The sequence below is a fragment of the Cyanistes caeruleus genome, chromosome 11, assembly GCF_971803275.1.
Source record: "Cyanistes caeruleus chromosome 11, bCyaCae1.hap1.1, whole genome shotgun sequence".
NCBI lineage: Eukaryota > Metazoa > Chordata > Aves > Passeriformes > Paridae > Cyanistes > Cyanistes caeruleus.
The window spans coordinates 10602060-10616689 of record NC_141711.1 but is presented as its reverse complement, the minus strand read 5'-3'; the positions used below and the strand labels follow the sequence as shown (position 1 = coordinate 10616689).

Sequence of the window (14630 nt, the reverse complement as noted above, 5' to 3'; positions counted from 1 at the left end):
GAAATAAACACTCAAGTGTTCGTGAATAAACGTATCCTTTCTGACTGATGTGAATCCATTTGTGGCTATACATTATTCTGAATGAATACTGTAATTCACTCTAATTTATACAAGAAAGGGGAAATTGATGGAGGAAATAATGAGGTTTGGGGTAATGTAAGCACATCTCCACAGTCTCATGAAAGTCTATTGTAACATCTTCAGGCTGGAAACTGTTTTCTGAAGCTGAGTTGCCCCTGGCTGACACAAGGCTGAAGACATTGTGGTGTTTGTGTCCATCACACAGGGGGTTGTTCGTGCCCATAGACATAGATGTTGGTGATGAACCAATCTGGTGGCAGCCAAACTGGGCAATAGGAGGTGGCATCTCATGGCCACACACTTCTGGGGACACCTTCACATCCCTCTAGGAGCTGTGGATGCCTAGAGGAGGGATGATAGAGTTTCTTTTGTGGTGCTCAGGAAGCATTCAGTGCCAAGTCTGGCAGTAGCCTGCTGCTTTCCTGTTCCACGTGAGGTGAAGGGAACCCCATTGAGGCAATATGGCAATGTAAAATCACCTGGTTTCTTCTTCTTACACACACTCTCACACTAAGAACTCTTTTTTCTGCCTCTCCACCAGATGCTTTGAATAAATCCTATTTTCAAAAGAGTTAAATGCTTTGATTTAGGAATTACAAGAGGAGGAAGATATGAAACCATCTTAGAAGTGCCAGCTACTGAACAGCCCAAATCTGACCCTTGGGCTTTACCCTAAAGTGAAGCTCACTTTTTTTGCTGCCTGAGCTCCACATATGGCAAGTGACAAAAAAAGGACATTTTCTATCCACCAGAACCAGAAACCTGAAAGTGCAAAATATTATAGCCAGAAAGAATTTCTTCAGACCAATGAACACTTTCCTGCGTGGTCAGAAATGCAGTCAGGCTAGGTAAGATAAAAAGGAAGGCAAAGAGTGGATAAGCATCAGTCTAATGATAACAATACAATGTTCTCAGATAATAGAAAGATATGACAGCAAACAGTGAAAGGATGAGCAAGATAGTTCGGAGAAGGTGCAGTAATATACAGGGGATAATGTGTCAGGAAAATGTCTGCAAAGACAGGAGCTATTTCTGGGCCACATAAAGTCAACAGGCTGCTCTGTAACCAGGATTTTCTTTGGGCATTTCAAAATGTTTTGCACTTACTTGTAGTAATCCTGAATGTTTTTTCTCCCTTGCTCAATCACAAGAAATCAAATTGAAAACAGAAGAGACACACAATTGCCTGGCTTCTATGCCACAGCATCCCTGTCACATTAACCCTCTTGCCACTGGAAGGGTGTCAGCTGGGGCTCTACGTTTAGGTTTCAGCAGGGCTCCAATCTTGGCAGTGCTGTGCAAGGACAGTGCTGGCCAAAAAACCAGCAGAAGCTGGGCAGCTCCCAGTAAACTCACAGTCAGAGATTTACTGGAATTGGCTTTTCCCTTTTTCCTGTGCATTTGTTCATTCAAGGTATTGCTCTTCAGTTTTCACATTTGTGTGAAATTCTATCAGGAACTTCAGCTAGGTGGATATTCTGGTGGTACCATGCAAATGTCTATGGGCAGAGGGAATATGACAGGGGAATATGCAGGAGTTAAAAGTTGTTACTGAAAGTGAAGTGGATCATCAATTCCAGGATCCACTTCAGCAAACTGATCCATCTTTGGGTTTGTGTTCTCCACTGTGGCTGTTTTGGAGCACCTTTAAATGGAACTTAATCACAAAATTACAGGAGTGTTTAGTCTGCATGGATTTTTGCCTCTTCAAGGGCACAAATCTCTGTTGAGGGTAAGGCTTATATGTTTTTAAGGATGTATTTAATTTTTTTCTGCCTTTCAGGTACCCAGGCTGTGGGAATAATATGTGTGTCAGGGAGGAATTAGTACGCCAAAGATCATTCTTGTACTGGAAAAAACATTTTTCTTCCCCTCCAATCTCCATTTTATTCTCCATCTTCCAATCTCCAATCAACCATTTATAAAAACGACATTGAATTGTAACATGAACTTGTAGGAGCTGTGATGGGGCAATGCTAATTTCCCAATTTCCACCATGTAGGGAGAGACAGGGGGGATTGCAATTTCACGCACACGTTAAAATGCCAAGGCATAAGCCTGGCAGCCAGAGCTGAAAACCACATGGGGAAGGGGCAGGGGAGAAAAGAAGCAGCTGTTGACAGGCTCATGTCCTGCTTTCTCTGCTTTTTATTTTTGGAGTACATTGGGATAGCCTTCGATGTTTGCTCTGCTGACACACGTTGGCTGCCCAGGGTAGCTGTAATAGGCCCCTGTGGGAGGTGTATAATTGAGATATACAGGCATTCTGCATATTAACACTGAGCACTTGTCCTGCTTTGAAAAAAGGCCAAAATAATCCCTCTTCCCTTGCTCTTCCTTTTCTGCCTCTTGCCTCTGGGCAGCTGCTGGGACTGAATTTCCGTAAGGCAGCTGAAGATTGGGGCAGGTGGGGCAGAGCTGCTGGGGTGACACAGTCAGGTGCCCAAAGGGGCAGTAGGCTACCAGAGGGAACTAAGAGAATGATAAAAGCATCCAGGGGATGGAATGACACTTCAGAATCATATGCCAGTTAATGCCATACTTACAGGAATTTTACAGTTTGATGGAAGAAGATCCCAAATCCTGAAGCTGGTTTTCCTTTCCTCTTTTTACTAGCCTGCTTTTTCTAAGGACCAAAGGCATGTGTCATCTTTCCCCACCACCCAGTGAAGCCCCTTCTTTTTTACCCACTCACTTCCTGACTTGTTTTTCTTCCCTGCTTTCATCTCATTCCTGACACTTGGGCTTTGCTTCGAGGGCGGTGTCAAAATTTTCCTGAGCTTTGACCCACTTATGCTGTCCAGGTTCCTCACTTCTACAAGTGCTAATCCTTCTGGACCAGAAGACCTCATATTAACAATACATTATTGCTGTTACAGGCCCAGCTGGGAGATGGAGAGGAGCAGAAAATGCAGAACAGCTGCATGGAGACAGGGCAGTGAGGAGGAATTTATGCCATAACCAGATGCCTTGGAATCAGCATTTTTAGTTGAAGCTTGAAGTTTAGGTTTGGGAAACTTTAGTTGACATCAGCTTATCCATGGTTTTGTCAAAAGCTGGATGCTGCCTTGCCAGTGCCTGTCTCCTATCCAGAACTATTTTAGTAATCTTTTGATCAAGTAATGAGCTCTAGGGCATCACAGCTTGTCTGGGCACAGGTCTTTGTTGAGGATTAGTGTTCTCACATTGGAATTATTCAGACTATGGGACCCAGGAGTCCCCCCACTTCCCTGGGAAGCTGAGTTTGTAAAGATATATGGACAAGGAGGAAGGCAGCACTGTGTGCCCTAAACAGTGCCCTGTTGTGGATGAGTGGGGAGCCAGGACTAGAGGGACACAGAGCTCAGTGCCCATCCCCATGGCATAAGCACAGTCACTGCTTGCTGTTATAAGACTCAAATATTCAGCTTTTTGTCCTCCAAATTATATTTTCCTCTGCTTTCTAGAGAACTGGCTTCCAGTTCCAATTTGCTTTTGACATTCCCTTCACCATTTCCATCTTCTGTCAAGCAAGACTAGAGCTGTTTTATACACTGTATTCAATGTCTCGGAGTTCAAGATGAGTTTAAATCTGTAGCTGTATTAAGCTGGTGTCTTTGTGGGGTTTTTTGACTGTATTTGCCAGTCTCCATTCTTCCCTATGTGTAGGGGCTGGCATCAAACCAAACCTCCTTCCTGACTCACCCTGAGTTCATATCTGAGCAATGAGGTCCAAATCAGGATCCAGTCCTCAACACCTGTAGAGTTTTGAGATTTCCCAAAATGCCAGGCTGGGTAAAATCTGTATTCCAGCATTGCATCTGAATCTCATCTCAAGGGAGAAGAAAACAAAGCAAAGCAACATCTTGTTTCTTGTAAAAATCTCTTGCAAGGATTAAAAACAGTGATGCCTTCCAGGTACCCTAAAACTATTTCTGCTTGGCAATAGTTCTCTGTGCAATCTTTCATTTAATATCACAGCTCCTGCCTTCCTTCCTTCAGCAGCCTGATTCAGAACTGTAATCATCTATGAAATCACAGTGCCTGTTTTTATGCCCACCTTGTGTTTTCTAACATCTGCCCAGGGTGCTTAAAAGCAGTTCTGACTTCTGTGCTCAGCCTCCTCTCCCAGTTCAAGCAAGCAGCTGCAGTGATGGTGGGTTCCTCTTGTGCACTGGATGCTTTGCCTGGCCTGCTCAGAGAACTCTCTGGCTTGGCAGGGCTTTTTCCAGGAATGAAAATGCACAAAGAAGATGAGCAGCTTGGTGAGGTCATTTCTGATTGGGCTCTGCCTGCTGCTACAGCGGCTGCTGCTGCTTTCAACCCAGCCTGACAGAATCCTTTGGCTCCTGTACTCCTTCCTGCTCCTGTAATCTGCAAATTAAAGCAGGAAAATGGTGCAAGAGGGTGAGCAAGGACCTTCAAAGAAATTGAGGGAGCTTTGGATGTGCTTGGCTATGCAGAGTACTTTGTCCCCATCCAAGGGGCTGAAGGGTGTCCCTTTGCTGTTGGCACTTCATACCTGTCATGGTGTTTGATGTTTTTAAGAGCTCCAGAAGCTTCAAGGCAATGCTGGCTATTTGTTCTGTGGGGCTGCAGGGTTTCCCTGGGCATGTGGTGGTGACAGAGTAGGGCTGTTTAAATGCAGTCTTGTCTCCTCCCACACACCTAGCAGGACACCTTTGCCCAGCCTTGGATCAAACCATCCTTTATATTCACCCTTCTGATGTCCAGAGATGTGTTTTGTTACACTCTTCCCAAGGCCTCTTTCTCCTCTTTTAAAGCCTTGCTTCTGCTTTCTAGGTTTCTGGGCACAGCAGCATCTCCCTGGGGTGCTGCTCCCACAGCCCTTGAGCAGACATCCAGGAGGCTTAGGGCAACTCCCAGATTTCCCTTGCCTTGCCAGAGTGCACAGCAAAGGCCCTCAAATAGCTTCTTCCAGAACAATTCCCCTTGTGAAGCAAAGGATCAGTTAGCAGCCTTTTCCCTCAGGACACCACGGTGTGTGAGATAGGCTCTATTAGAATTTTGCTTTAGCCACAAGGACCTTACTGTGAGACTGGGTACTGTGAACCCACACATCACATCACAGTGCTGCAACAGCCTTGCAGAAAAGCTCTGTGTGTTGTGTCTGCAGCCACCTGACTCTACCTAACCACCTGCACTGGCTCTCAGAGAGCAGCTGGCTTTCCCTGCTCTCTGGGGCGAAAGCAACTCCTTGACCAGAAAGTGGAAAGAACGCAAATTTTATTTAGAGACTGAGACTTCCTTCCAAATGCACTGTCTTTGCTGCTTTGGAGTGTTCCTGCTCCTCAAGGGCTCTCAGTGCTCACTGATAGCTACTTACCAACTTCCTTGGACTCTGACAGCTCCCAGCTCAGCCTTAGATAAGCAGCTGCTTCTTCTGGTTCTGGCCCCAGTCTGGGAATTGCCAGAGCAGGTATTCCTCCAGGGTCTTCCTATTCAAATTAAGCCTAAATGTGCTTAAGTCTCTCCTGTGGTACTCCTGTTCTTCTTTGCTCTCAGTCTTTACCTCCTTAGAATGCCTGCCAATGTCTTCAGGCATCTCCTCATGTTCTGAGCAGCTCTGGCTCTGAGCCATGCTGTAGGCTAGCCTAGCAACCCTTCCAGCAAAGTGACTTTTTATCCTCCCTTGTGGGTTATGAAGAGCAGCCCCATCTTGCCCAGGCCCATCCCCTGCCTCCCTGTCCACCCCATCGTTGTTGGGATAGGACAGAACCTGCCTAAAGGTGTGGCTGGAGAGAGCTGAGACCACCTCGTGGTCCTTGCTTCGTGCTGCCCATCTTGCTCTCTGAGCTTGTCCTTGCTTCTCACCCCTCTCTCCTCAGTGTGTTCTGGCTTCTTCAGCAACTGATGGGCAGTGACAAGGGGCTACAAAGCTGTCAGTGGCATGAAAAAAGTGGGAGGGATCACTCCCTCCCTTGAACACTAAATATCCTCAAGACCAGGAAATGGAACTAACGGGAGCCAGGCTCAAAGCCAGCAATAAAAGGGTGTATTCTTTGTACAACAGATTGCTTGACAGTGAAACACCTTGTTAAGGGATGTTGTGGATGCTATCAGCAAGGTGGGCTTCAGGAGAATAAGGGCACAGCAGAGATATTGCATCCAGCTCAGGATAACCCCAGGGTGAAAATGGCTGGGGACAGGTCACCTCTATTTATTGCTCCTCAAGCATCCCCTTATTGCCCCTGATAGAAGATGAGATGTTGGTCTAGGGGGAATTGGGCCACCACAGCCATTCCTAGGCATCATCTCAGCACCCTGAAATGCTGAAGATACTGCCACTGTTAGAGCACACCTTTGTTAAGTGGTAGTTCTGAAAAAGCTATCTGCACTGTAGAAATTGAGTATAATCTAAGAATAGTAGTCTTTCTACTTACCCTGGAACAGACTTGTCCAAATCTGACCTGCAGAAAGGCCCCAGTTCCAACTTGTCCCACCATCACCCAGCTTCCAACAGCAGCAGGGGGCTGTGAGCAGGGGAGCACTGGACTTGGAGCAGTCAAACAGCAATGAGAAGGCAGTACAGCAATGCAGCATTTCTCCTAGAAAAAGACACATTTGCACGTTAAGAAGAGAAAAAACAAACCTGTAAGTCTAAATGTAGCAGTGCCATCTGCTGACCTATGCAACAGCAGGAACACAAGCCTCGACAAGTCAGTACCTAGGGAAGGAGTGTGTCCATCCTTTCCTTTGTAACTAGTGTGAAGATTGTAATCCTTGCAAAATACCCATGGATTTGGGGTTGTGGCTCCAGGAGCTCTCTCATCAGGGCATAAGAAGGGTCACAACCTCAGCTGGTGGAGAATCCAGGGCTCTCTTGAAAGAGTCTGTAATTTATGGCAGACAATGCTGCTCTCCCCTGAAGATGTGTAGCTGTAGCCCTACATGCTGCAGCACTATGAAAATCCCTGTCAGCTCTGTGATCTTAAAAAGTTAAGGGAGTTACATCCTGAGACCAGTCCTGAGAGCATTGTGCTGTTTAATTTAGGGATTTCATTTTCTTTGTGTTTTTCTTTGGATAGATCAAGGTTTTCTTTCTTTACTGTTGCTGCAAGTCAGTGTTTTAAGACTGATGCTGAGAGGAGGTGCCTGCAAGATCTGGCTTGTGAGCACAGAGCAGCTTCTGACACTGGCCATCACACATTAAGCAGTGTGGGGTAGAAATACAACCTGCAGCATCCCTCTGCCCGTCTTCAGAGGAGGGAAAAAGCCTCCCTTAGGCTGGAGATGGATGAGGAATCTGTCAGCTGGCAGTGAGAGATCTGCCATCTCTCAATGACCAGTGGTGATCCCAAATTTTTCAGAACCTTGCAAATACTTTAACTTGTGCAAAACCTGAGCAGGACCTTTGCCCTCTCTTTAATTCCATCAGATGAGCAGACCTTTCCATGCTACCAGACCTTTCCATGATAATTTTCCCCCTGCTTGAATGATTGCTTTACTTTGTTTTCCAGAAGAGGTTCTCTTTTGTGGGCAGAAGCTGAGATGATAACTCTGAATCAGGGAGAAGGATCTGCCCTCCTGCTCCCAAACTCCGAGTGTTTTACTGCTTTGAGTCGTTGTTGTGGATAACAGGAGTGGAAGACAGCTGGCTTACTTCCATTTCTATGGCATACTCATCATTTCAGGTCCATCAGGAAACGAGAGGCAGGTGCAGATAAAACTGACACCTGTCAATCATTTGCTCTTACTTTAATGAAACATGCACAGGCTGTCACTGAGTGTATTCCTGCTGTTTTATGGGTTCTTTGCTCCAAGAATCTCTGGCTGTGCTGAACTTCTGTAACACAGGAGGGAGTACCATGGCTAGGTGTCTTGCTGGAACAATGAAACACCAAGCAATTGAAAGAAGCACATTTAAGGGTTTCCCAGGCCAAGCCTCTTGTTCTGGGTAAACTCATCATCTTCTGCCTAAAGCAGAGGCCAAGACTGGTGCACAGATATCCTTGTTCTGTCTCTTACTGCCATGTTAAAGATGTCAAATTCAGACTAACTTGTGTTCACAGAATTAACTAGGTTGGACTAGGTAGGTCCAGCCTATGAGGTTGGTAGCTTCCTGACCTTGGCCTTCTTCTCTTCAGCCTCCTGTCACCAACCTCTGCCTTCCCTCATCCCCAGCACTGGCAGACTGTTGTGTTCAATGGGGAACACAACCAATGCAAAGCCCTACAGCCTCTGCTCCCCATTGAGTCCCTGGGTTGTTGTTGACACCCTCTCCTTTTCCCCCTGCCCATGGGCACAGCACTCTTTGTCTGAATCTCACTTCCCTGAGATGGTGACTTTGTCCTGCTGCCCTTGCCATTAAAAAATATGTTTGGACAGGTTTTCATGAATAACAATTTATAAATTATCACAGAGGTGCCCACAGCAGACTGGCCACATCAATGTTCTTCCCTACACCAACCTAGCCATAAAAAAATCCCCGGAGGGTATTCTCTAATCCACTCCAAGAAGAGACTCCACTAGAGGTGACAAAGCTTTGTTCACTTGCTCTCACCAAAGAGGCCCATGACCTCTCCATTAGCCATAGGAATGAGTAACTTTTCCTCCTGGGTTTGAGGACTGCAGGCAGGGCAGGGGAGAACCTCCTCCACACACCTCCCCAAGCTCTGTTCATGCTGCCTGCCTGCTTTGATGGAGGATGCTGAGGCTTCTTCTGCTGGAATGGTGGCCCTTCTTCCTGGGAACTGGGAACAGCACTGCTGGAGCGTCAGCTTTGATTTTCATTGCCTGTCTGGTTCATTACTGATCGGGTAATGACTGACAATAGGCCAATCAGATCTTCAATATCACTATGTCAGCTTCATAATTAATAGTACCGCAGACTAAGCTTATTGTGATTTAATTAGTAATGCTGTAATAATGCTACTGCCTGGGCTTAAGGTTACTAATTTATATAAATAGCTATGTTAATGTTTTGAAGCACCAAGTATTAATTGCATCAGTCTCGGTGTTAGACTTCGGTTGCCTAATGGCATCTGCAAAACTCAACAACTCTTAGTATTGTGGGGGGAAAAAAAATGTTTTTGATCTTTTGCTTGTTGTTTTTAACTAGGCAAGAGGCAGCCATGGACAAGACTGGAGGGATTTGGGTAATATGGGCCAGGGAGCAGTATTTGAGATTCAAATCCCTTTTTGCTTGGATCTGTTATTTTTCTTTTTCCTTTCCACCACAAGCATCTCCCCCTCCCTTTCCCTCTCCTCCCTCCTTCCTCTTAAATATATAAATAAATCTGAGCTGCTTGCATCGACAGTTCCAATTTGCCACAATTGGAAGTTGCACACATGAGAGATCTCTGTGCAGCCAGCTCGCATTTTATTTTCAAATCTAGAATTAAAAGGAAAGAAGGGAAAAAAAAAAAGGGCCATGGGAGCACAAGGAGGATTTGCATACATCAGAGCTCTACATGAGCTAGGGACGAAGCTCTTTCTCTGGGCTTAAATAAACTACTAGAGGGAAAAGGGAACAAGAAAAAAGGAAAATTGAGTGACAAAAAACCCTGACCCTTTCTAAGGCTTGATGGAGGCTCATCTGTCTGCAGTAGGACTAGTGACAGGTCCCTAAGATGGACTAGCAAGAAATATCTGAGGTGGAAGGAAGATATGGAGGTTTATCCAAACACAGGTTCCCACCCAAAGGTGGTGATTCTTTTCTCCCATTTGCAAAACAAGTGACAGAGATCCTGAAAAATCCTGGAACTGGCAGCAAAATCTACAGCAAATACAACTGCTAAGTACTCTGAGGTAACTGAAATGAATGACACTTCTAATCGTGCTCCAGCTATGACTGTACTCTAAGAAGCAGAGTCTGTGATAAATATAACTTGGCTGAATGCAAGAATTTAGATCTTGCATTAGATATTGAATTCATTACCTCTATATGTGTCTATATCCAGAGGCTGTATGTGCCCTTATCTCATCTGTATCCAAAATGCTCTTAATTTCATTGATGCTGACATTTAACTCTTGAAATACTTCTCTTTTTGAAGGAGATGCACGAGCAAGCCGAGCCATGCAGGAACATCACAAAGATGTGACGATGTCAGGAATAGGACCCCCTTTGGGGAAAATCAGTTTGCATAAGTCATGAAATATAGATTTATTCATTTTTAATGCATTTTTCTTGCTTTTTTCTCTTTGCAAAATTCAGGCCAGCTGGTGGGATTGACAGTAATGACTCCCAGTGAGCTGGACTCTAATCAGCTCAGCTGGAATAGACTGAAGGACATTTGGAAATCTAAACCACTCCAGCAAAATGGATTTATCTTCTCAATTAGTCACAGATGCTAGTGGGATCCACCAGGTGCACTTCCGAACAGCCCCATGTGGCATAGCCTGCAGAAATCTTCCATTGCTGCAGCCCAGTCATGACTTTTGTCTTCTCCAGAAAAATGTATTCAGAAATGAGGAGGAAAATACATATTTCCAGGTTTTCAGCGTAGTGAGAGATTAGATTTCCTTTTGCTAGTTCACATTGGTCAGGGTTTGAAATCCCAACCTGTGTGAGAAGGTCGTCAAATGTCTTGGCCAACACAACCAACTCAGCACTTCATACTGACCTTCATTACCCAGATTAGAAAGGAAACTAGCACACCATATGCCAGACATAAAAGTCTCCAGCAATTCTCTTTTCAGCACTACACTCCTGTGTTTGGATCCCAGCCAGAGAGTGCTCTTTGAAACTTATAAATTGCTTTCATCTCCCAGACAAGGTAAAATCAAATTGGTGTAAGTGATGTCGCATTGTTGATGAAGATGCAGACGCAGAGTTAACTCTAGCACAGACTTAGCACACCAGATGAGAAACATCTTAATAGGCACAGATGCTTTTTATTTTTGCTTTTTTTTTTGGTTGGCATTGGGAAAAAATCTCCACCCAAACCAAAAACCACTGCAGTTTCTGAAAGCTGCAGTAACATTCAAGGAAAAGGGTCTTTCTTCATGAGTTGTGCAGCCTTCCCAGCATGCCCATGAATGGTGAGGTATGAATTGGGACACATGGCAATTTATAAATGGTGGTGCTATGCATGTGTCTTAAAGTCCTTTGCTTTTGATGTATTTATGGACACTAATCTCTGGCTGCAATCCCTGCCCAAGCTCTATTTCAATCCCCTGTCCATACAGGACACATTTTATCAGGTTTTCCCATCTGTAGTTGAAATGGTAATTGCCTGCTACAAGTCTGTTGGCTCTGGAATTCAGTCTTGGATGCAGTGTTCCTCACCAAGAGACAGGGATGGGTTAGCTGAAAGCAGTTGGATTTGCTTTCCTCATTACACTTTTAGTAGACTGAATGGCAGCATTTCCTTCATTCCTGGTTTTTGTGATGCTGTACCTGTGGGGTTTACTTTCTCCAGCTTTTTCAGGCCTTTCTGAAGAGCTGAGGGTGTTCCCTGGAGTCCTTTATTCCACACAGGGATGTATCTGTCCCAAAGGACACCTGGCAAACCCTCTCCCTCCCAAAACCCTGCCCTTCCCTCTCTTTCTGGAGGGCCAGAGTTCACTTGGGGCTCAGAAATGTTTCTATGCAGCATCCATACCTGGGGTGGTCCCAGGTGCTGGCATCATACAGGGTGATCCTGCCCTGCACAGAGGGCTTCTGAGCAGCCCTCATGGACTGCTCCCTTCAGTGGAGCTGTGCTCTCTGAGCTCAACGTGGCACCAACACTGTAAATCCAGGAAGAACTTGGTACCATTGAAAATTCCACCTGTCTGTCAAGTCTGATCGAAATCGGCCAACTGGTTCAAAAGTTATTACAGGGAATGGACAGACAGAATGACTGCTGAGGAAATCAGGCTGAAAATACTAACTTCTTGAGATAGCAACTTGGTTCTTTCATAATTATCAGCATAAAATACATGTCTACTGCTTACCACAGTCTTCCTCCTACCTTTTTGCTGCTGCTTTGCCTTTCCCTCTGCTGCTGTCTTTCTAGAGAGCTGGAGATAGAAAACCACCCATCTCTTTGCTGAGCTCCAGAAATTCAGCAGGCTTTGCAGACTGGAGGGAAGGATCTGTGTTTTGTATCTCAAAAAGAAGGAGAAATTACCAGGCTATCCTAGCACTCGTACCAAGGGTATTTGTTCAGACATTCCCTGCGGGGAGTGGGAATTTGCATACCCAGTGAAACAGAAGAACCCTATCCCTCCCCCACCGTAGCTTACATTTTCACAACAGGATGGGAAAAGTCCCAAAGTGCACCTGGCCTTGCTGCTGTGGGAAATAACTTGAACTAATGACAAGGGATACGTATCTCCCAGCTGGAGGCAGTTTGGGGTGCAGCATGAGTTTCACCAAGGAGGATGAGGAGCCAAGAGGCCAGGACTGTGCCCTACCACGTGTCCATGGCATTGGTCAGTGTCGTTTGGAGCACCAGGGACACCAGGAGAGGAGGGGACAGGCCATGCATTGCCCTCCTTCCCTCCATCAGCACCAATCCCACATGTTTTCCAAACATATTTTTCCACAAGAATCATTCTGTGGACAATAGAAATGCCATCTGTGGCAGAGGGCATGTGGAGGGGCTGGTGGTGCAGGAGAACATGGGGACAGCAGGAAGAAGAGGAAAGGGAGGGATGGAGAGAGAGCACATGCAGAGAAAGAAACACTGTAAAAAGCAGTAAGTTCCTCTTCATATTGGCACAGCAATGTTTGCAGCATGGCTTAGCATGCCTCCTCCTGTTAAATAAATATTGTGACAGTTCTAATCCTACTGAGCAGGGACGTAACCAGAACTTGGATTTTCACTGAGGGCAAACAGTAATGGGTAAACTTTAAGTATTTCAAATAAGGCTCTAATTTAGATCTACTAAGACAGAACTGTTTGTTAAATAAATATCAAGCTCATCTGGTACCAGGCCAGTTGTTGTGGTTAAGCAAATTATATCTAGCTAGTGGTTATTTAACTGAACCGTAGGTGAATAAGACCATTCAGGATGCAAAATGTTTTCTAACTGGCATAGAAAAAGAGTGAGAGGAGGAAAAAAGGAAAGAGGGGGAAGAAAAAGGAAATGGAAAAGAAAAAGAGGAAAATAAAGTAAAATAAAATAAAAAAAAAAACAGGAAAAGGAAACTGAAAAGAAAAAGAGGGAAAAAAGAAAAAGAAAAAGAAAAAGAAAAAGAAAAAGAAAAAGAAAAAGAAAAAGAAAAAGAAAAAGAAAAAGAAAAAGAAAAAGAAAAAGAAAAAGAAAAAGAAAAAGAAAAAGAAAAAGAAAAAGAAAAAGAAAAAGAAAAAGAAAAAGAAAAAGAGAAAAAGATAAAAAGCAGCAAAACTGGAACCTTCTTACCTTTTGTATGTGTCCTCTCTAGAAACTTTGAAAACTATTGAAGGAGACAGCTCCAGCCTGCCAAGGGAATTGGATATCATTTAATTGCTCTAAAAAGAAAATGACAAATGCTGGTTCATAACTAACAAGCTACAACCATCTTATGAAATGTTAATTGGAATATGTTACACTTCCCATATAGCTTTAATGAATTAATGGGGATGCCACTCTCTATTTATAGGTGAGTTAAATTCCTCAGCAGCTCCATTTACTTTTTCTATATATTATTAAACTTCAGATGGCAGTTACATAATCAATATGTTGGTCCTTTCATAAATCTAAATGAAGAAAATCCTGGGGGTCCTCTGGAAAAGCACAGAACAGCTCATATAGAGTTTTCTCTGTGAAACTTTCCAAGTCCTTCCTGTGTGTAGTCTCAGTACTTTAGATGTTGAGGTTTGGTGAATTTTTTTTTTTTTTTTTTTAATAAGAAAAACATATGAAGGGATGAGATCTGTTATAGGGAAATGTCTGAAAAAAACCAAACAACCAGATGGCTTGACTCCATAAAAATAAGTAATTGTATCACGTGGCCTGTTGTATTAATTCCTTGCTGTGTCTGGTTCCATGGGATTTTTTTACTGGTGACAGAGTTGGGCAAGTTTGTTCCTAAGCAGGTTTTGTTTCTGGGGAGATCTTTGGAGTCATGTCAGGATCCTGTTGGAAAGTAACACTACCTGTTTTAGACATGCCAGCTGAAAAATACAGAGGTGCTTTTAGGATCAAGAAAACTATAAGATACTCAGTTAATATATACTTAGTATATATAAAAATATGTATTATATATAATTAAATAGATATACTAAATATATAATATTATATACCTATGTATACAATATGTAATTAAAGTCTGCAGCTTCTTATGTGAAGAAATAAGGGCATTGGGGTACTAGGCATGGTATGGCTTTGGTTGGACTGTGGGACTTTTACCCTCTATGTATCTCAGTACATCCATCAGCAGTGGCTTTTGCTTAGAGGCCAAGCAGAACTCTAGCATATGTCCCGTTGCAGATGCTCTTTGGCCTGTGTCTGATGAACTGCTGGCCTTTGTTGAGCTCCCAGCACGGAGCTGCCCATTCCATCAAAGCCAGCAGCACTCACACTGCCTGGCAGCACAGCTGGAAGCCTGCAGAGGACAAGGACTGCACAGGATGCAAAAGGTGAACTCTTCTCACAGCTGAAATGCTGCAGTGAGTCAGGAACCTCACCTCACCCCT

General features: G+C 44.2%; 1 protein-coding gene across 2 annotated transcripts in view; it reads right to left on the bottom strand.

The window, feature by feature from the left end:
- Positions 1–1942: 1942 nt before the first annotated feature.
- The window catches only part of LOC147650998 (uncharacterized), a 131510-nt gene continuing 118822 nt past the window's right edge, over positions 1943–14630 (bottom strand). The window contains exons 3-6 of one of the 2 annotated variants that reach the window (XM_086846936.1): positions 13375–13431; positions 11979–12115; positions 6465–6629; positions 1943–4434 (exon numbers count right to left, since the gene is read on the bottom strand). In XM_086846936.1, the coding sequence (XP_086703062.1) occupies positions 4151–4434; positions 6465–6629; positions 11979–12115; positions 13375–13431 (643 nt within the window). In that variant the 3' untranslated portion in view covers positions 1943–4150. Of the gene's footprint in view, positions 4435–4582; positions 5069–6464; positions 6630–11978; positions 12116–13374; positions 13432–14630 lie in introns of those variants that run through there. The other variant, XR_015275196.1, reaches the window with a different exon arrangement.